Source organism: Cannabis sativa, chromosome 2, assembly GCF_029168945.1.
Source record: "Cannabis sativa cultivar Pink pepper isolate KNU-18-1 chromosome 2, ASM2916894v1, whole genome shotgun sequence".
Classification (NCBI taxonomy): domain Eukaryota; kingdom Viridiplantae; phylum Streptophyta; class Magnoliopsida; order Rosales; family Cannabaceae; genus Cannabis; species Cannabis sativa.
Window position 1 is genome coordinate 32,182,243 of NC_083602.1, and position 22,785 is coordinate 32,205,027.

A 22,785-nucleotide genomic window follows, 5' to 3' on the forward strand; every position below is an offset into this window, starting at 1 on the left:
ATAAAGTAAATGCTTTGAAAAAAAAAAAGTAAAAGTTATTGATTTAAGTAGTTAATGGTATGATAAAATAGTTATTAAAGTTTAAAAGTTGGTTAATTAGGTTATTTAATATTAACATATGAGTATAATAAAATTTGTCTTATATAATTATTTGTATTTTAAAGTGTCTACAAGTAAATTTCTTTTTGAAAGTTTAATACATGTGATATAAATATATTTTAAAATTTAATAAATTAAATATATTTTATTTTTATTTATAAGAAAAATATAATTTAAAATAAAATTTATATTTTTTACATACAATTTTTTTTCTTCCTTTGACTTTATTATTTTTTATTTTATTTATTTTAATTTATTGTTAGAGATATTATACAACAATTTGTTTTATTTTCTTAGTTATGTGAAGAAAAAAAATATTTTTTTAATAAATATTAAATAATAGGATTTTTACACCACATACTAAAATTTTCTACTTTTTTTTCTTTTTTATTGTGGGGCGGAATTTTTTTCAAAAATAATGTGTATTTTTTATACTGTACATTGTGTTAAGTTTTTACTGTTGTTCTACGGTTATTTTTTAGTTGTTCCACTGTTATTTTAATTGTTCTATTTTGTTGTTTTACGATTATTTTATAAAAAAGACAGTATTATTGTAAAAATTTTGTTTGCAATAAAAGTGTAAATTTTTGCCCAAAATCTAATATTTTTATAAAAATCTCTTAGGGTTTTACACCACATACTGAAATTTTCAATTTTTACTTTTTTACTTTGGGACGGAATTTTTTTCAAAAATATTGTGTAAGTTTTATACTGTGTACGGTGTTAAGTTTTCAAAATTGTTCTACGGTTGTTTTTTAATTATTTCGCTGTTGTTTTACGGTTGTTTTATAAAAAGATAGTATTTTTGTAAAAAAATTCCATATGACAGTAAAATTATAGACTTTTAATCAAAATTTAATATTTTTGTAAAAACTCTTAAATAATTCAATAATAAAAAATAACTAATTTTAAATAATTAATCCAATCAACACTTTTTGCATATTGAATTTTAGTTATTATAAAAATTGGATTAGATTCAAAATATAAAATCAACAATTCACCTCAATCGGATGAACACCCATTGCTCTCTATACATTTTTTTTTATTATAAATCGAAAAAATATTATTGTACAATTTAATGATAAAACCAAGAACTGAAGTTTCTTTGCAATTCCACTCATTATTATATATGAATATATTTATATGAAAGATTCAATGGCTGAGAACCTACTCCACATTATAATATAATTAATAAAGTATTATTAGTGGTATAGTAGTACCTTGTAATTACTTAACTATATAGAATTTAACCACTTGAGGCTAGCTCAAAAAAGATGCGTGTGTGTTGAAGGTTTTGAGTTTGAGTCTCAAATTATGCATAATTGTAATATATAAACGCTTAAATAAATAATAAAAAAAAAAATTATATAGAATTTAATATTTAATTACACTAATAAAAATATTATACTGATACATTTTACTAGCATATCTGATTTAATAAAAGTAAAGTCATGCACAATTTAGTAACAAAGTTTGATAAAGCTGTATTTTTAAAGTATAACATAGAGAACTATATTTCTTTCAACTCTTAACAATATTATTAGGTATATTGTCTTTGGTGAGAGTATATGGAGATCAATCCATCAAAAGTCACACTCCGTCCATTCAATCTAACGGACGTGGATGATTTGATGCTATTTGCAGGCGATGATCAAGTGACTCAACATCTTCGATGGAACACGTTGACCTCAAAAGATGAAGCGTTGACTTTCATAAAAGAAGTTTGTATTCCTCACCCTTGGCGCCGCTCCATATGCATCGATGACCGTTCGATCGGCTTCATTTCGGTCTTCCCTGGTAGAGATGAAGACATGTTTAAGGCCAACATAGGCTATGGTGTGACCCCCAACTATTGGGGCCAAGGAGTGGCTACTCAAGCCATGAACATAGCTGTTCCTCAAGTTTTCAAGGACTTGCCCCACTTGGTAAGGCTGGAAGCTTATGTTGAGGTTGAGAATAAGGGATCTCAAAGGGTTTTGGAGAAAGTTGGGTTTCAAAAGGAAGGTCTCCTTAGGAAAAATACTTTCTTTAAAGGAAAACTCAGAGATTTTTTTGTGTATAGCTTTTTATCCACTGATTTTCCTCCTCAAAAGCTGTAATTAAATGTTTTCCAACAGTGTGAGGACTTGGAATAGAAGAGGAAATCTTATGTTATGAAAAATTCGTGATTTGTCATGAAAAATCTTAGAATTAGCCACTTCGAAGTTCTTGCCAAATCATTTGCTCGGATTGTACTGTTGTTATAATTATATTTTTGTTTCCAATGAAAGAAAAAGAGGTTATAATTAATTAATGGTATTTCTTTTAGCGGTAATGAGGCAAAGGGGTATAAAATGATAATACGATTCTACTTCAACTTTACCACACTCCCATCTAGCCTTATTAAGCATCATAATTTTGTTCTTTACTATCAAATCCTAGCATGGAGAGTTTGTGTCCAAGAAGCCTATAACCCCTGTAGAAATTACTCTGCGAGTGCGACCAATAGCCCTAGTGTGGAGAGTTTATAATTTCTTGCATGGGCCAGTGATAATAATGTGGCACTCTACTATCAATAGAATGCTCATTACTGCCAGGGACCATGCTGTGGCGTTCCTCAGGCAGGTTATTGATCCCACTATTGACCTGTTTTAATGACTGTCCGATCAAATCGATCTACATGCATCCCGGAAAAAACTGAGAGGAAAGGCTTGGCTGTGTGTGCAAAGTACTGGTGTTGGACTTGCAACAAAGCTAGACAGTAAAGTTCCTAGTTGGCCATTTAATGAAAGCTGGACTTGGGGTACTGAGTATTTCTTTAAGGTCTAAAGTCAAGATATTACCATGTACAAGGACTTGTATAGGAGAGAACTTGAATCCTTGATGGAATATTTAAATTGCATTATTCTATGAAGCTTTAATCTTCTTTTTCTTTTCAATAACAAGTCGGATTTTGCAAATTAACGAGGCATCACAAGGTTACGAACAAAGCATAAAATGAAACGCAGAGATCATATGTTGCAGTATAAAATAAATTTGTATTTGTATTTATATTTATATTTGTACTTATATTTATATATATGTTTATATTATATATGAGGTATAGACACATGGGTTTATAAATTATGGACAACTATACAAAAAGGCATGCTGCAACGCTTTGGCAACACAAGTAATTACATATGTATATCACACATTCATAATTGTTAATCACACTTGGGAGAATCTGAGGATGGAAGTTCAAGGTGTAGAATTTACTGAGATTTCTTGTGGTAGAGGTGAGCTTGGCTGGTCCTGATTGGATGGTACAGCAGCAAGTCGTTGTAAGGGCTTGAGAGCTACTGTGAGCTGTGCAAACGAGGGACGCAAGTTTGGTTCACTTTAAAGCAACAAGAGAAAAGGAAATAGTTAGTTGGACTAGATATTTGGAACATAATGTTGTAGTATAATATATACTAAGACTTATGCTTAAAGGATTTCACTTACGTCTGCCAACATTCCCATATTATTCTTGCAACCTTTGGATCAACTTCCACAGGGATGTCGAGGCGACGATTCTGGAAACCAACAGCACCAACAACTTGCATTGGGTTCATCCCGCTCCAAGGCAATCTAAGTGTAGCGAGCTCCCACAAAATTACTCCAAAGCTATATACATCGCACCTACACATTTCATAGAATACATGTTAGTTTTAACATTCAAATCATTTGGTGGTGGTCTCGTAGATTGTCACACATTATCAGGTAAAAATTGGATAAATCAATTAGATTATCAGAGAGAGAAAGGAAGGGGGAATGACTGAGCAAAGCAGTTTTTAGCTTCTTGTTAGTAATAAGGTTTTCAGACAAATTTATAAGAAAATTCTACAATCGCCTTCTTGGCGGGCAGATAAATCATGTACTATTATATCAATGAAAAATTACAAACTGGTATTAATAGCACAAGAACAGAAACATACAATAACCAAAACAAAATGCAATACAAGAGTACTTACTTCTCATTTGAAGGTTCGTTGCGGAGGACCTCAGGTGCCATCCACTCAGGCTAAATACACAAAAATGAAAATACATTACAAGACTACTTGATATGGGAATCAAGAAATACTCACGCCTCTATTCTGTCATTCTGTGGAAACTACTAAAAGCTTTGAACAATTCTTACCGTTCCTGCAGTTGACTTGGATGACAAAAATGTATTATGCTTCAAGCGAGACAGTCCAAAATCACAAACCTGTACAATTAAATTACATATTTATATTAAAAAGACAACCCAACCAATAACAAATAAAAATGGTACATTATTCAACTGTCAAAGAAACGCTTTGTATTCTGATCTTACAACACTAATAATAAATCAAAATAAAAGGCATGAGCAAAATTCACTAACTTTTTAGGCAAGCTAAACTTGCCTGATAAGGTTAAATAACTAGTTGCTGGCTATTTATCTGTTTCATTTTTTATTTGACACTAATCCCTAAGTTCCCCTATGCTTCAATCAGTTGGCCTAAAAGTGAGAGTCACTGAAAAATCATAATACAGCACAATAAAGTGCACAAGTAACCAATAAGGTGCATGCTCATTTACAATAATATGTTTTATATATGAACTCATTACTCATGAGTTTCCATACAATCCCCCCCACTCCCACCCAAAAGAAAAAAAATCCCAAAAACAAATAACCAGGGTTAAGAAATTGTAATAAATCATCATCTGCCAATCAACTCCACCATATTGACAAGATATATTTACCTTCACATTCCAGTTTTTATCAACCAAAAGATTGGGTGATTTCAAATCCCGGTGAACAATTGTGGGTATGCTAGTATGTAAGCAATTCATACCCCTGGCCTGAAAATTATACATGTCAATTAGCATTTATAATAATAGAATGTGGGCTGACAAAGAAAATACAACGAACTAGCTCATACCACATCAAGAGCCATCTTAATTCTACGTTTCTCATCGATTTGACAAAGAGGGCGGTGGATAATCCGGTATAAGCTTCCTCTGAAAAACCAATGAATTACTTGATGAGAGAGAACGATGCATGTAATTATGCCTAAAAGCAAAGATAATACTACATATAAATTTTGAAAAAGAGACAAAGGTCAAAACTTGACCTCTTCCCAAATTTATTAGGGAACCTCACTAGCGGAGGAAAACCGTGATAACAATATTGATGTGTTAAAATTTAATACTATATTTGAATAGTACTAAATCAAATTTAATGATGTACAAATGCAAGAAATAGATACCATATTTAAATAGTACTAGACATTGGATCAGGAACACCACAGAAACACACACAGCAAGAAATTATTACTTCAGAAAGGAATAGGATAAAGATGGAGATGAATTTTATACCTAGGAAGAAACTCAGTAATAATAGACAGGTTTGGTGGTCGAGTAACAGCACCCATAAAAAGAACAACATTTGGATGCCGTAACCTACGCATAATTCGTACCTGACAAGATATACAAGATTAGCAACTTCAAAGCATTAGAATATCAATAACAGCAGGACCAATGCCATTAAATCCTATTCTATCCTCACTGACACTTCTGCCACCAGAACAAGACTACTAATCAGCATATCAAACTACCAATGTCACAATGTTCTGTGCATTTTAATTCCTTCCTAATTTTCACATAGCTACCTTATAACTGTACAAGGCCTTCAATTTTTATTATATTTTTCAAAACAAATTTTCGCAAATATGATTGGCCAACATATAGCACAATATTATTAATCCGAAAGACTAACTTATTGCTTACTTCTCTTTTAAACTCATCCAAAGCAGCGCCTGAGAAATCCTGATCCAAGAACTTCTTTACAGCTACCTCCTGCAATTCACCAACACTCCTATTAATTCACAGTCATTCTTTCCTTTATTTCCTTTTCTTTCTTGTTTTTTTTTTTTGTTTTTTTTTCCCTTTCCTTTTCTGCTTATTAGTTTCGATCACACAAATTAAATCATAAATCAGAAAAATCATTCGCTGAAAATGAAATCCTCTATAAGTGAAATAAGAAAAATCATATAAAAAATAGAGCTAGTCATATAAAGCAAGAATTGAGCTATTCTTTCTGACAATAAAGTTTTCTACAAAAATAGATCGTCTAAAAATATTTCTCTTTATTCTTGGAGAATAGTCTGAACCTAAAACGAAATAAAATGAAAAATTGCATAGAGTGAAAATGAGATGCAAAGAAACTCACTGTTCCATTCCAATCTGCATGGTATACTTCCCCATACGAACCTAAAAACCAGAATGGAAGATGGGAAAATAATTAGACTCCAGCATGAAGCATATTTCTATAGCTATACAAAGAGATAAGATTTAATATTAAGAGATAGATTATCATGATTAGAAAACCTTTCAAACCTTACAAAGATCTTGAAAATAACCGATAACATATTTAAAAAGATAAGAAACTATGTTCCAGATGCGAAATATATTTCATATTAAAATAACATAGCACCCAAACAAGATAACGGTCATGCACACACATATGTATTGAACCAAAGATGGAGAATAAAGTTATTAGCTGACAAAAAAGGAAAAAAAGAAAAAAGTGTGATCACTGTTGCACTTGCCAAAAATATTGCATTACCTAGACCAATCCTTTCACCAATAACTAGATCCTCCCAAGGAATTTCACATTCACCTACATCTACATCATCAAATACTTGATCCATCCTATTTCTGGTAGAATTAGCTGCTGTGGAAGGACCTTCCGCGGCCTTCAATTTCATACTGGTCTCCATGAATCTGTCATGTGTGCCTTTTCTACGGTTTTTTAACACATTTTCATTGTTTTCACCTTCTTTATTCACGTATATCCAATCAGTCTGCAAATCTTTTGAATCTCTGGGTTTTTCTTCTGCAACACTAGTGTTTCGATCATCTCCTGAAGTCATTGTTTTGAATTCACTTGTTTGTGCCGCCGACAGTGAACTTGAATTAAACGCAGAATTTTTTTCATCATAATTGTCCTTACTTGGTGTACTTGTATTACCAGATGACTTAAATCCACCATTATTGACCTTTTCAGTTGAACTGCTGGTAGAAGCTGCTAATGATGAAATATTATAATCATTAGGTTCACGATTAATTCTTGTAGAGATACCCTCCAAATAATCACTCTCTTTCTTCTTAGGCACTTCATTACAAGTATAGCGACTTTTCCACATCAGTGGCACAGGAGGACGGCCAGGGACAACATTATTCCTTGCTCTTTGAAGCTCATCAGCTTTACTCTCTCCCGGTTTGTTATACACAGAGTTCTTTCCCGGTCCTTTTATTTGGAATGGATTAAGATCTGCAAAGAGGTTCTTAGGATCCTCTTGGTTTTGATTATATGGAACTACATTAATATTCATCCTCACACCACCATCAACAGCATGAGCTCCACGGCTGCCTTTATAGTGAGTATTCCCCATGGCTGATGATGAAAAATTATCCAACTGATTAGAAGGACTAGCTTTATTGGATACTCTAGAAGGACCGACAATGTTTTCAACACTTGAATCTGAAAATGCAGGCACAGATTCAATTGGTCTTGGTCTTCCATCTTGTACAGAACTATTTTCAACCATAGGATTGTGGCTGCTGCCCTCATCTTGGAAAGGCTTTTGTGTGGAATAAGACAGTCCAGTATTGTTTAAGGAATAGCGAGCTGGGACTTTGCTTATGTTTGGATTGTATGGTCTATATATAGAATCTTTTGCATTTGGGACGTCAACTGGTATAAGTGTTCCAGGATCTGCCATGAGATCAACCAAAAACTCCCTGAAGACAGAAAGTGAATGTTTAAATTCATGTAGAAGATAAAATTGAAAGCAAAAGCAAACAATTAGGTACTGACAAAATTGTAGAAGCTTATGTGCATGTCTTCATCTATATCAGTGAGTTCTAAGTATTAGGGTAAGACTTGAGCACTTTAGGGGCTAGATATAAATAACATATAATAGAAAACACTTGAGATAACACAACAACTAAATCACCTTGAAACCAGTGAACAACTTAAGGTTATCAGTTTAAAGCCACTGATCAGCATAAAATGGTAAAAGAAATGAAAAACATTCTAATTATTATTTTTTTCTAAAGAAAGGTAATTTATAAGACCTGTGAAAATTGAAAGTTAAAAAAAAAAAAACTGTATATACTATATACACAAACAAAGTATGAAGGAAGATAAGCTAACCATATTTATAATAATAAACCAATAGAATATACAAAATCTACCAATAATAAAATTTCCAAGTAAAAAAGCACAAATTTACAACCTTCCATCCTCCAGCTTTATTACATTCACAGCACCATCCTCAACACCTGTATAATGACTGCCTTTCAGAAGTCTACAAGGCATTTTGATATTGTCCGCTAATACCTACATTCTCAAAAATGAAAAGTGTAAGTATACAAGTAGCAAAGACAGATAAAGTGTGGTGAAGAAGCAAAGTCGCAAATAATAAACTGCAGCTTACCTTAAAAAGTAGAGCACGGTGTCTTGAGAGGCCAATAGTTATAGACCCAATAGGCAACACACTTGTGTGTAGAGATTGCCTTGACTCCATGCTTCGTTCCATCCACCTAGCCAACATGACATTAGCATCCTTAACAGGACCACCCATATGACCCGCAACAAGCTCAGCAAGCCTCGGAACCAAAATCCCAATATCACTAACAGGACAGTCTACAGCAATGCATTGTGTAATTTGAATTAACTCTTCAAGAGCCGGATCAATTGTTCGATTAACTAATAAAACTTCAAAGCCAGAACTCCCAATGCTTGTTTCAAGATCTGTTAGAGACGGCATCTTTCCTTGAATTGCTGTTTCTGTGGAGAGTCCATATACATCATAAAAACCATCAACCACTTTCTCTTCATAATCAAGCACATTGTACTCCTGGTAATAAAAATAGCCAAATATATAGAACTTTCAGTGGAATTAAAAGAAAACAGTATCTTTGTTTGAAGAAAAAGTAGCTAAAGTCAGAGTACACTTGGAAAATACTACAACAATGCAGACTGCTATTCAAAATGTCTGTCTGCTAAATGAACCCTACCACCTAGATTCCACCATGCCAATAATAAAAGGAACTGAAGTAAGTAATTAGTGGATCAAATACCAAGGATAAGGGATTACAAAATTAGATTAGTGTTAATCGCACTCAGAAGGTAAGAAATCATACACTACCCAAGGTCTGAGCATTTGGGTGGAAATGATTCTAAATAGTAGCTGATGCGTGCAAAAGAACTGAACGTCCAAGATTGAATTCTATTCACTAAATCAGTACAAACATGTAATGACCAAAGACAACGTAAACGCTTGAACAGTATCAGTTCTAAACTGAGTAATCTCAATCGCAATATTGTCAAAGTAGGAATAAGGTCACGTTATTTCTACCCAAATTAATCAAGAAGTCGAATTTTATGGCATTTCTTGCCTATTCAATAAACAATTCAATAACGACGCCAATGATAAATAATCACCAAGTTAAGTTACACTGTCAAAACTAGCCCCCAATTTATCAGCAGCCAGCCTAATCAACTACAATCCAAAAAAATAATCGGATCAAAACTAGTTAGAAGTATGGTACCAGCAATAATCAATCGTAAAACCCTAAATCACAAGTAAGACCCAAATTCTATTGAATTTTCTTTACAATAATCAACTAATTCTCACCCAGTAGTGCTTCGACAGAGCCTCAGCAGCAGCCTCACCCTTCTCCCTGGCCGACTCGATCTTATGATTGCCCAAGCTCAAGATCGTCGCGGCTCGGATCTGATCATTTTCAGGATCATCGCGAACTTCTGAATTCGAAGCGCTGATCGCCAGGGCAAGTTGAAACTGGAACTCCTCCTCGGACGACATATAATCAGACCGAGCCGTTGACGGTGGAGTGGTGTTGGTAGTGCTCACAGTGTTGACATTGGTAGACGGCGACGGGGAGGGGGAAGATGAAGCACTCCCGGGAGAATTAGCGGATTGCTGAGTGGAGGCGTTGCGATGATCGGAAGAAAATGATGGCGGAGTAACCGGAATCGATGGCGAAGTAGCTGGAATCGAAGTCGAAGTCGAAGTCGAGGTCGAACCTTCGGTGGACGATCGATTGGGCTCGTGGCTACTCCCTATGTGGAGCTTCTTGAAAATGTGTTTCATCTTTATTTACTTGGTTGATTTTGTGAGATTGAATTTTCAGTATTTCACTAGTTTTCTGGGAAACTTTCTCGGCAAATTTCTATTGCACTTTCTCGGCTGAGTTCTCGTTTTGAAGTTTATAAAGACCAGAGTCAATCAACGCTGAGGAAAGTGTTATGTGTAGAAAGGAGGGAAAACTTAAGGGAGTGATGTTATATGGTGTGAACTGTGAAGCCAAGCCAATTAATTAGCCAATTATAATAAAGAAAGAAAGAAAAGGCTTGGTTTTCAAAAGAAACCACAACAACAATGACATAATCTCTTTTTTATTAGTACTCTAGAACTAGATTGACACGCTTTTACTTTGTAATATTATTTATTTTGTTCAGAATTTTCACTTGTAAATATTTTGAAATTATCTTCTAATCGAACTGCCATGCTGGCATTTTATGTCAGACATATTTGCTTACATGGCCTCTGTTTGAAAAAAAGGCATTTTATAAATTAAAAGTTAGACCTCACGGTCAGATATGGACATCACATCCACCCTACCGAAAATAGAGTTAATACAAGCCTACCTAGCCACATTATGAGCCAAGTAATTACAAGTTCTGGGAATAAACGAAAAATTACAACTTAACATAAAAGTAGAAAGTTTTTTACAATGATGCGCATAGTTATCAATTCCCCAACAGGAACTAGTTCTCGTCATGGCCTTGATAACTGTTTCTGAATTACTCTCTACCAAAACAAAACGGTGGTGCTGAGAAACAGCAGTCTCCACAGCTAGCAAGACAACCGCAGCTTCTCCAACAAGGGGGTCCGAAAAGTTGAGCAAAGATGTAGCCACCCACAAAATGGTCTCCCTATGATCCCTAGCAATGGCCACAGCGCACATGGAGTCATAACCAATTCTAACATCACAGTTGATCTTGACCTAATCTTCAGGAGGAGGAACCCAAACAAGAGACCCATCAACCTTCGAATGATTAAGTAAATTAGAGCCATAATCTGCGTAACAAAAAGAGATAGTGTCAATATAATGAGTGATGCTACCCAGACCATTCATATGTACCTTGTCATTGCGCGCTCTCCAAATCGTACCAACCACTATCGAAGCATAAAGGAAAACTTTGTCAATGTCCACCCCTTTAGACTTTAAATTCCACAAGAACTTAACCCAATCTCAAATACGGGCTCCAGAATTCACTTCAGGCATGAGTCCCCAAGGAGAAGAACGCCAGAGGTGAAAAGCAAAGTCGCAATAGAGAAAAAGATGCTCCACAGTCTATTTTCGCCATCTGTCCTTGTATAAGTTTATTGGGTGTTTCATTTTCTTGTGTGAACTCTAAAAAATGAGTGTACATTTATTTGTTATTTTTTTAAAAAAATAATAGAGTACATTTTAGTTCATATTTATTTGTTCTTTAAAAGAAAAATGGAATTTTATCAATTTACTAATTCAAATAATAAATAAGACTGTAAATTATATGAAACGGAACTCTAATTGAAAATTTGATCTAGAAAAGAACAAGATGCCCTAACAAAGCTATGAGCAACCATGTTAGCAGACTGCTTAACAAAAAATAAAAAATATTATCAATAGAATGAAGAATTTTAAAGCTTAACCACCTCAAAAATAGAGAAGATATTTTTTTTATCAAGAAGAAATTGCTTCATTAATCACAAACTATTACAACCAACAAATCAACCAAAACAAGAGGCCACAACCGGCTCACTTACAAATCATCTCTATGTATACTCTCTCATAATCTTTCAACTTTCTATTTTTCAAGTATTGCAATCTATACAAGACAACTTTCTTCACTACATTTACAATTGCTCTAGCCGAATAAGAGTAAGAATTGTATATGCATCTATTTCTATTGATTCATAAACTATAAATCACAGCAACCAATATAAAAACATGAACTCTTTGCTTCCTTCTCGTCGACTGCCAAGCTAGCCAACTCCTCCATCCTTCAAAATCTGTAGGCCAAACTCTGCTGCCAATCCAGTTATGCACTAGATCAGTAACCTTTCGCGACAGATAGCAGCTGAAAAACAAATGCTGCTGAGACTCATTTGTCAACCCGCACATAGGGCAACTGTTGACAACCTGCGAACCATTCGCTCCCCAAGAGCCGGTGGTGAAGTCTCAAGAAGATCTATTAGACATGTCAAACCAAAGATTTACAAAGACTATGTTGTGTATTTATTAGAATTTGATATTGGAATTAGAAATGATCTAGAATTATTTTTACAAGCTATGAACAGTAGAGAATCAAAATTGTGGTACAATGTCATGGATGGTGAAATGAATTCTATGAAGTGCAACAAAGTCTAGGAACTTGTAAAATTGCCTAATGGGGCGAGAGTCATTGGATGTAAATGGGTCTATAAAACTAAAAAAAAGACTCATTAGGCAACATTGAGAGATACAAAGCGATACGTGTTGCTATAAGATTTACTCAAGAAGAAGGAATTGATTATACGGAGACCTTTTCTCCTGTATCAAAGAAAGATTCCCTCAGAGTCATCTTGGCATTAGTTGTTCATTTTGATTTAGAGCTGGAGCAGATGGATGTAAAAACTACCTTTCTGAATGGTGATCTGGAGGAGGAGGTATACATGAAACAACCAGAAGGATTCTCCTCTAGTGAAGGTCGGGATTTGGTATGCAAGCTCAAAAAGTCCATCTATGGATTAAAACAAGCATCCCGCCAATGGTATTTAAAATTTCATGATGTCATCTCTTCCTTTGAATTTGAAGAGAATGTCATGGATCAATGCATATACCTGAAGGAAAGTGGGAGTAAGATCTGTTTTCTTATTTTATATGTGAACGATATTCTTCTTGCATCCAATGATAAAGGGTTGCTACGTGAAGTGAAAATAATTTCTTTCAAAGAACTTTGAGATGAAAGACATGGGTGAAGCATCCTATGTCATATGCATTAAGATTCATAGAGATAGATACCGAGGTATTTTAGGTTTATCTCAAGAAGCCTACATCGACAGAGTTTTAGAAAGATTTTAGATGAAAGATTATTCATCGAGCGTTGTTCCAATTGTGAAAGGTGATAAATTGAATTTGAGCTAGTGTCCAAAGAATGATTTTGAAAGAGAAGAAATGAAGAACATTCCTTATTCTTCTACTGTCAGAAGCTTAATGTATGCCCAGGTGTGCACAAGACCCGACATTACTTATTTTGTCGGAGTGTTAGGAAGATTTTAGAGTAACTCGGGAATAGACCACTGGAAAGCTGTAAAGAAAGTAATGAGGTGTCTTCATGGTACTAAGGATTACAAATTAATGTTCAAACGAACTGACAATCTAGAAGTAGTTGGCTACTCAGATTCAGATTTTGCCGGTTGTACTGATTCACGTAAATCAGCATTTGGTTATGTGTTTATGTTTGTTGGTGGAGATGTGTCCTGGAGGAGTAATAAACAAACTTTGACTGCTACTTCTACTATGGAGGCCGAGTTTGTTTCTTGTTTTGAGACTACATCACATGGTGTATGGCTAAAGAGCTTATTTCAGGCCTTAGAGCTGTTGATTCCATAGCAAGGTCGTTAAAGATGTTCTATGACAATTCAGCTGCTGTTTTCATGGCTAAGAACAACAAAAGTGGAAGTCAAAGCAAGCACATCGACATTAAGTACTTAGTTATTAGAGAACAGGTTAAAGAAAATAAAGTGGTCATTCAACATATTAGTACTAAGTTGATGATTGCCGATCCTATGACAAAAGGCTTGCCACCTCATAAATTTAAGGATCATGTAGAGAACATGGCACTTGGTTCCCCTATGTAATTTGTACAAATAAAGTTATAATTAATGACACTCTTATTTGATATTTTCTCATATTTATGCGTATCTTAATTTTACATTTGAGAAAACTTTAGAGGACCTGAATAAACATAAGATTTAGGGTTTATTTGCTTAAGTACATTGCCACATAAAGTATATTGTTATATAGTAAATATATTATAATACATGAAAGATAATACTCGACTCATAATGAGGACATATCGCTATGATTCGTATGTTTATTATATAATGAAGAACTTGGGTTTGAATATTTTAGTCTAAATACTGATCAAGTGGGAGAATATTAGAATATTTCTGATTATGGAATAAAATAAAGATTGATTTGAGATAAATGAATATTTTATATTCATTAAATCTGGACAAAATTAATTATGTAATATTCTATATATGGTCAGATTTCGATATTCATTATCCGATTTGATTTCTTAAATTAATTGTCAAAATATTCTGATAATTAATGTGGCGCAGATACTGATGGAGTATCTCACTTATAACTATAGGGTCTTAGTCCCCGAGCTCTTCACTCATTTTGTTAAAAACAACAAAAGTTCATCTAAAAAGAGTTGAGAGAGCGAGGAAGCCTGAATTCCCATACCAAAGTTATCGTAGGGATTGAAGCTCAAACATCAATAGCTGGAGATATTTCAGTCCTTTCATCGCATATACGATTTTTATATGTCTGTAGTTTTTTCGCATTACATATCGTTCATATATGATTTATGGTTCGTTTTATATTACAGTCTAACATTGTCAACAAGGTAAAAATCATATACTTCCCTTTCTGTTGTCTCAAAATCGTGACAGTCAACCTCTTGAACTTGTTCATACAAAATTTTGGGGCCCCTCTCATGTTGCATCCAAGACAATTATAAGTATTACATAATATTTGTTGATGATTAACAACAGATTCTCTTGGATATTTCCCCTTACCATCAAGTCTCAAGCTTTTGAAACTTTCATTTAGTAAAAAAGATCTAGTTAAAAAATAATTTAATTTACCAATGAAAGTTGTTCAAGCTGGTGGGGGAGGTGAGTGCAAGCCTTTTGAGAAATTCTTAGTGGATTAAAATATTTTGTTTTAGCATCCTTGTCTACACATACATGAACAAAATGGGAGAATTAGGAGGAAACACATGCACATTACAGATGTTGGTTTAATACTTTTGGCTTAGTCTGGATCAATTTGTCATATTGGTAGTATGCCTTTCAGTGTGATGCATACTCTATTAATAGAATGCCTACTCCTGTGCTTCGTAATATCATCCCCTATTAGTGCTTGTTTCAACAAGTTCCTAACTACAAAATCTTGAAATCATTTGGGTGTGCTTGTTTTCCTCATTTAAGGCATTACCATCATCATAAGTTGGAGTGCAGATATGAAAAGTGTATTTTCTTTTTTTTTGGATATTTTCCAAAACACAACGGACACTTCTGTGAAAATGTAATTGGCAGGTTGTTCATAGCTCAAAATGTAGTGTTTAATGAGCTCTCATTTCCAGCATCCAGACCTAAACCTATTTTCAAGTACATTCTAGTCTTGATACTTGTCCTACTGTTCAACTCTTTACAAATGTTGTCCATACTCATGCTAATTTAGTTTCTTCACCTAGTGTCTCTATTGTGTCTCTTGAGCTTCAAACTCATTCTATAGATGAGTCTACTTCCACACCAAATGCATCTTCACCTATTCTCATGGATGCTCCTAGTGCATCTCCATCATCTACACAAGGATCTCCACTGCCGTATCCAATTCCTAAGATGCCAGCATCTCACTCTCCTCCTACTGCAGCTATGGCACCTGTTGATGAGCCTACTTCTTCTGCTGCTGTTACAGTTCCTAAGCCACAGAGAACTCATAATATGGTGACCAGATCTCAAAGAGGTTTCTATAAGCCAAAGACCAATATGGCTACCAAGCATTAATTTCCTAAATGCCTACTTCCTAGTGAACATAAATCAACTAAAGCACCTCTTCGAAATCTAGCTTTGAATGCATCTATGCAAAAAGAGTTTAATGTCTTAATTGTTAAAGGAACTTGAACTTTAGTTCCTTATGAATCTCATATGGGTCTTATTGGCAACAAGTGGGTTTTTAGGATCAAGTTAAAGGCAAATGGATCATTAGATAAATTCAAGTCTCAATTGGGTTCTAAAGGGTATCTTCAACATCTAGAAATGGACTATGAGGACACTTTCAGTCCTATGGTAGGTTGGTGCTTACCTTGGTTGTCTCATCTAAGTGGGAAGTGAAATGATTGGATGATGCATCTGGTGCTTACATGACACAATCACATGGTTTTGAAGAACCAAATCATGCTACTTATATATGTCAACTTCACAAAACCATCTATGGCTTAAAACATGCACCTCGTGCCTGAATGAGAAGCTCAAAACTACATTACTTACCTAGGGATTTACAACAATTCTAAGGTGGATGCTACATTGTTTGTGTATGGTTCAAGTAATAATCTAGTCATCCTACTAGTCTATGTAGAGAGCATCTTAATTGCATGGCCTAATTCAAGTCTAATTCAGAAACTATAGATGTTGATATTTATGATTAACACTCCCACTCAATTGAAATGATAGTTTTTTTTGAACTTGAAATGATAGTTTCTTTTGTCCTTACCTCAAAGAAAATACATCGCAGTTTTATTAGTCAAGGTTCATTTAGAAGGTGCTAAAGTTTGTTCAAGTCCTACCATTAGCTCTCATAAAAGGGTCATGTTCAGATCAAGCATATACTTGTAATACATGAGTCTCGACTGTTAAAGGAATATTCAAGCAAGAGCATTATAATCACTATAATTAAATATTAATCGAATGATGCTCTTACAACTCTCCAAGATCCAAGCATTTATTTAGAGCATTAATGGTTAAGAAAACATACCTCCCATATTGCTCATCCCATCATATTGAGCCATTGTTGAATATCTAAGTCCAAAACACACTAACAATATGCTAGAGAGTGAAGAGTAATCAAGAGACAATTGTGGAGCAAACCCACTTATGTCTAACCATCAACCTTAACACAAACTATCCATCCTTAATATGTATATATATATATCTCATACCCAGCTAACCCTAAAGGGTTATATAGCTTATTGGGTTAATAAGGATTAATTGATGGTGGACTATAACTCAATGGGCCAATTATTGTCATATGGGTGCTCTCATGTGCCTCTTAATAATTAATAGTTGTTAACCATCCCATTATGGTTGTATGAGAAATATTAGGCACATAATTAATGATTGTGATTATGGTATTATATTAGTCCACAAATAAATAATTCTAACATTCTCCCACTTGGACAATATAATCAATCACCATAACATTGTCTACCACACATAAGGTAACCAATTAAAAACGTACATAATATCATATCAACGGGATACATATATTATGTATGAATTGACCTTGAAGACATTTTAATTCAATAACAATCATTAACAATCAAACCAAACATGCATGAGGTACAACAAAATTGAGACTATGCGCATTCATCTCCTTTTGTACCTGTCACTTCGATGAATAACACATATATGCACACATATGTCAACAATAACTAGAAGTGACTACAATATCATTATGCATGTTCAAAACATAAATCATAAGCATTCCATACAAGATACTTGCATGTCCGATACATAATAATAAAACTCCCACTGAGCTCAACAAGCTAGGCTCCTAACAATCCCATTCGAGCAACATGCTCTAAAAATACACATATGGGTAAGCCTTTCGTTAGTGGGTCTGCTAACATGCAGTACTGGGCGTGTATTCAATAGAAATAAGAGACTCTGTAACTTTCTCTTTAACAAAATAGTACTTGATGTCAATGTGTTTAGAACGGGAAGTACTTCTAACATTTCTAGAGAAAGCTACTGCTGCGGAATTATCACAATATAATTTCAGCAGCCTCAAGATAGAGTCCATAATACCCAATGCTGAAATGAAGTTCCGCAACCATATTGCCTGACAAGTAGCCTCATAACACGCCATATACTTTGCCTCTATTGTTGAGGATGTTGTGAGTGTCTGTTTGACACTTTTCCACGAAACAGCTCCTCCAGCCATCATGAAAATGTAGCATGATGTGGATTTCTTGTCCTCCACGCATCCTGCATAACCGGCGTCACTAAACCCAACTATATCAAGAGTGTCAGCTCGCCGATAAGTCAACATATGATCCTTGGTACCCTGAAGATACCGCATGACCTTCTTAGCCGCTTTCCAATGGCTAAGTCCAAGATCACTCAAGTATCTACCCAACACGCCAACAACAAAAGCAATATCAGGGCGTGTGCATACTTGAGCGTACATCAGGCTACCCACAACTGACGCATAAGGAACCACTTTCATTTCATCTCTCTCTTTATCGTTTTGTGGACATTGGCCCTTTGAGAATTTATCACCTCTTACTATTGGTGCCTTTCCAGGTGAACAAGTGTGCATATTGAATCTTTTCAAAATCCGATCAATGTAAGTCCTCTGAGACAAACGAAGAATACCTTTAGTTCTATCCCGAAGGATCTGTATCCCAAGTATATACGAAGCCTCACCAAGGTCTTTCATATCAAAATGGTCAGATAACAATTGCTTTGTCTCGGACAACAGATTTTTATCATTAGAAGCAAGCAAAATATCATCAACATACAGTACCAGGAAGATGAAGTTGCTCCCACTGACCTTCATATATATACATTGATCAACTTTATTCTTGATGAACCCATTTGCAGTGACAACTGCATCAAACTTACAACTGTCTTGATGCTTATTTAAGTCCATAAATAGACTTATTGAGCTTGCAAACCATATGCTCCTTGTCGGGCTCCTCAAAACTAACAGGCTGAGTCACGTAGATATCTTCATACAATTCTCCATTTAAAAATGTAGTTTTTACATCCACTTGTTCAAGTTCCAAATCAAAATGAGCAACCATAGCCATGATGATTTGCAAAGAATCTTTGGTAGAGACAGGTGAGAATGTTTCTTTGAAATCCATACCTTCTTTCTGGCTATATGCTTTAGCAACAAGTCTAGCCTTATACTTTACTGGCTGCCCACTTGAATCATATTTGATCTTGTAAACCCATTTGCACCCAATGGGTCTACAACATTTCGATAGGACAACTAAATTCCATACTTTGTTTCGTGACATGGAACTTGACTCATCTGTCATTGCATTCAACCATAGCTTAGATTCAGGACTCCTCATGGCTTCCTGATAAGTAACTGGTTCAGAAGCGTCTCCCACATTATAATCATGTTCTTGCAAATAGACAAGGTAGTCATCATGAATAGCAGGTTTGCGAGCTCTCTCTGATCTTCTCAATACAACTTCACCACCCTTAATATCAGGATTTTCATCTTGCATATGATTCTGAGGTTCATCATGAGCTTTTGTTGGAATTTGTTCAATCACAGGATCAATAGTAGGAGCGGAAGCGGAAGCAATAGGTACAAGGACATAAATACGTTCTTCCCTGAACACAATTTCTCTTGACCCTTGACTTGAACCAAATTCATCTTCAAAATAGACAGCTCTATCTGATTCTATCACTCTGGTGGTGTGAGAGGGACAATAGAATCTAGAACCCCTCGAACCAATAGTGTAGCCTACAAAATATCCACTGATAGTCTTCAGATCAAGCTTCTTAGATTGTGGGTTATAGGGCCTTACTTCAGCTTTACATCCCCAAACATGAAAATGACGCAAACTCGGTTTCTTGCCTGACCACAATTCGTATGGTGTCTTTGGGACGGACTTGCTAGGCACTTGATTCAAGATATAAGCAGCAGTCCTTAATGCCTCACCCCATAAAAATTCTGGCAAGCTAGAATGAATCAACATACAATGTACAATGTCAAGAAGTGTGCGATTCCTTCTTTCAGCAATTCCATTTTGTTGGGGTGTCCCTGGCATTGTATATCTTGCATAAATACCACATTCCAGCAAGTATTTGGCAAAAGGCCCGGGGTTCCTTCCAGTTTCATCATAACGCCCATAATACTCTCCACCTCTATCCAAATTGACAGCTTTAATCTTCTTTCCCTTTTGAAGTTCAACATTCGTCTTGAAAATCTTGAAGCATCTAAAGATTCAGATTTTTCACGAATGAGCTCAACATGACCATATCGGGAAAAATCATCAATGAAGGTGATAAAGTATTTATAACCACCCATAGCAGGTGGAACAAAAGGCCCACAAATATCAGTATGAATAAGCTCTAACACATTTGCAGACCTGTCTGACTTACTCTTTCTAACCTTGGCAGTCAACTTTCCTTTTATACAATCAACACAGGCAGTAAAATCAGAAAAGTAAAGATCCTGAAGCACACCATCTTTCACCAATCTCTCCATTCTATCTCTAGAAATATGGCCTAAACGTTTGTGCCAAAGCATTGAAGATTTCAAATCTGATCTTGCACGTTTAGAACCAACAACAGCATTAAGAGAAGAAGAAGAAGGACAAGAGGGAGAAGTAACAGGAACAACATCAAGTAAATCAAGCTTATATAAGTTTCCACACAAAGTTTCATTCCAATCAACATAGACTCACGATACAAAGTCAGTTTTCCAGTTCCAAAATGAAGACTATAACCTAGTCTATCCAAAATAGATACAGAGATCAAATTCCTCCTAATAGAGGGTAAATAAGCAACATCATGCAACTCCAAAATGCCCGGTATTCAAGCTCAGATTAACAAATTCCAGAAAAATTCAACTCTGACTTTAGTATCGTCTCCCATGTATACATACTCCTCCAACCTACTCGGCCTTCTTTGACTTGTCACTGCCTGCAAAGAATTCGTAACATGAATTGTAACACCAGTATCTAACCACCAAGTGTTTGAGGGTACATCAATAATATTGGATTTCAAACAAACCATCACAAGACAATTACCTTTCTTCTCTAAGTGAGCTTTGAGCTTTCGGCAATCAGCTTTCCTATGCCTGAAGCATTGACAAAAGTTGCACTTCCCTTTGAAAAACTCATTCTTATGACCAGTTGAAGAAGAGCTTGCTTGTCCATTTCCCCTAGAATTGGTGGCTTTCTTCTTATGAAACCTTTGGTCACTAGAGTTGTTGGGAGTGAACTTTCTCTTGTGAGAATTGTTTGGATTGGTCACCATGGAGATAATTCTTGCTCTCCCCTTTTTCATGTCCTCTTCTTCTTTGGCAAGAATAGCAGTCATCTCCTCAATGGTCCACTGCTCCTTTTGAGCATTGTAGCTTGATCTGATCGAATCAAATTGAGAAGGAATGGTTTCCATTACAAACCACACCATGTAATCCTCACCAAGATCCAATCCCATGCCCTTAAGCTTCTAGTAACAACCCATGAGCTTGTCGATGTGAGCTCTAATGTCACCTATATCAGCATAGTTAGTGCGATGGAACAAAGTTAAGCACTCATTTTTCTCATTCTTTGAGAACTTCTTATACTTTTCCTTAATGGCAGCAAGAAAATCTTTTGCATTTTCAGTTTGAGGAATACTATCACGAATGGAATCATCCATGTGATACCTCATAACCATCAAACAACAACGATTGGAATGCTCCCAATCCTCATAGGACTTCTTGTCCTTTTCAGTGGCATCATCAGCGGGTTTAGGCGGTGCATCCATTCTCAAGGCCAAGTCCACTCTCATGAGAGTCAAATTTAGCATGAGGGATTCAACCCACTGCTTGTGGTTGGTTCCATTTAGCGTCAACATGGCAGTCTTGGAACGCTTAAAGCTGAATGAGAAACAAGAGCAATAACTATTAAATGCATGTTATAACAAAATTATGTCATTTGTGCTCTTTTCTCATAAATGAATGATCGCAAAATAACAAATGATCATCATGTATGCTAGAGTTCTTTAGACAAAACAATAAAATAGAATTCATACACATGTAAGAATAATCTATTCAATATTATAATCAAATACATTAATTTTCTATCGAAAGGATAGATAAATTGTGATTCATAATATTTAATAAATTTTCTTCACAATAGTAAGCATCCTTAGCAAGCAATTATTATTGATAGGATAATTAAATACTTATAAGGATCTTAATGAAATTTTGGAGGAAATTACAAAATTTAAATAAGTTAATATTTAAATGTTCCTCATGACCAAACAATTCCATGCTTAATCTTACGATAGGTAAGAAAATAAGCACTAATTGTTAGAAAAATAAATAAAGTTTATGCCACAATACAAAAATTAATGACCAAATATGAATAAAATTCATGAATTAGTATTGTGCATACAAGTAAATGATAGAAAAATTAAAAAATGGAACAAAATGGTGAAAAAGGGCCCAAAATAGGCTGTGCACGCGCCACCACGCGTCTGCTCTTTCTTTCCTTTTTTTTAACTTGTGTCGTACGACATGTCGTTTTTGGTAAACGACATGTCCTTTGAAGAAAAACGACACGCCATAGGGTCCAAACGACCTGTCGTTTTCTCGGCTGGAGGCTGAACAAAAGATTTTGCGAACGACATGTCGTTTTTGCCCGACAGAGGCAAACGACATGTCGTTTGGTGTCGTCCCTGTCACCCAAAAACCCATACGCGAGTCCGCGGGTCTGCAACCCGGATCGGCGCGACCCGAATTGTGACCCGGTCGAATAAACCACCTTCGGCCATCAAATCCGACGCCGCTTGAGGGGTTTTGTTCCATTTTCAACCCTCTATCACAATCCAATACCCATTAAATCCAAAA

At 35.2% G+C, this 22,785-nt stretch overlaps 2 protein-coding genes across 2 annotated transcripts; one reads left to right on the forward strand and one right to left on the reverse strand.

Annotated features, from left to right (window-relative positions):
• Positions 1-1,418: 1,418 nt before the first annotated feature.
• LOC115720851 (uncharacterized) lies at positions 1,419-2,388 on the forward strand. Its single transcript, XM_030650036.2, has one exon. The coding sequence runs from the start codon at positions 1,668-1,670 to the stop codon at positions 2,196-2,198; it is 531 nt and encodes a 176-aa protein (XP_030505896.1). The 5' UTR covers positions 1,419-1,667; the 3' UTR covers positions 2,199-2,388.
• Positions 2,389-3,096: 708 nt separating this feature from the next.
• Positions 3,097-10,566, reverse strand: LOC115719002 (serine/threonine-protein kinase EDR1). The gene is made up of 13 exons (XM_030647848.2): positions 9,771-10,566; positions 8,568-8,990; positions 8,367-8,470; positions 6,692-7,869; positions 6,296-6,336; positions 5,854-5,922; positions 5,443-5,543; positions 5,007-5,085; positions 4,828-4,926; positions 4,241-4,309; positions 4,074-4,123; positions 3,565-3,741; positions 3,097-3,457 (listed from the first exon to the last, which is right to left on the reverse strand). The coding sequence occupies exons 1-13, from the start codon at positions 10,245-10,247 to the stop codon at positions 3,319-3,321; spliced, it is 3,006 nt and encodes a 1,001-aa protein (XP_030503708.2). The 5' UTR covers positions 10,248-10,566; the 3' UTR covers positions 3,097-3,318.
• Between the last annotated feature and the right edge of the window lie 12,219 nt (positions 10,567-22,785).

Coding starts and splice junctions, on each gene's coding strand:
- LOC115719002 (XM_030647848.2), bottom strand. CDS start 10,247: ATGAAACACATTTTCAAGAAGCTCCACATAGGGAGTAGCCACGAGCCC. Junction 6,337..6,691: donor TGGTGAAAGGATTGGTCTAG/GTAATGCAATAT, acceptor TCTGGTTTTTAG/GTTCGTATGGGGAAGTATAC. Junction 5,544..5,853: donor TGGATGAGTTTAAAAGAGAA/GTAAGCAATAAG, acceptor ATATCTTGTCAG/GTACGAATTATGCGTAGGTT.
- LOC115720851 (XM_030650036.2), top strand. CDS start 1,668: ATGGAGATCAATCCATCAAAAGTCACACTCCGTCCATTCAATCTAACG.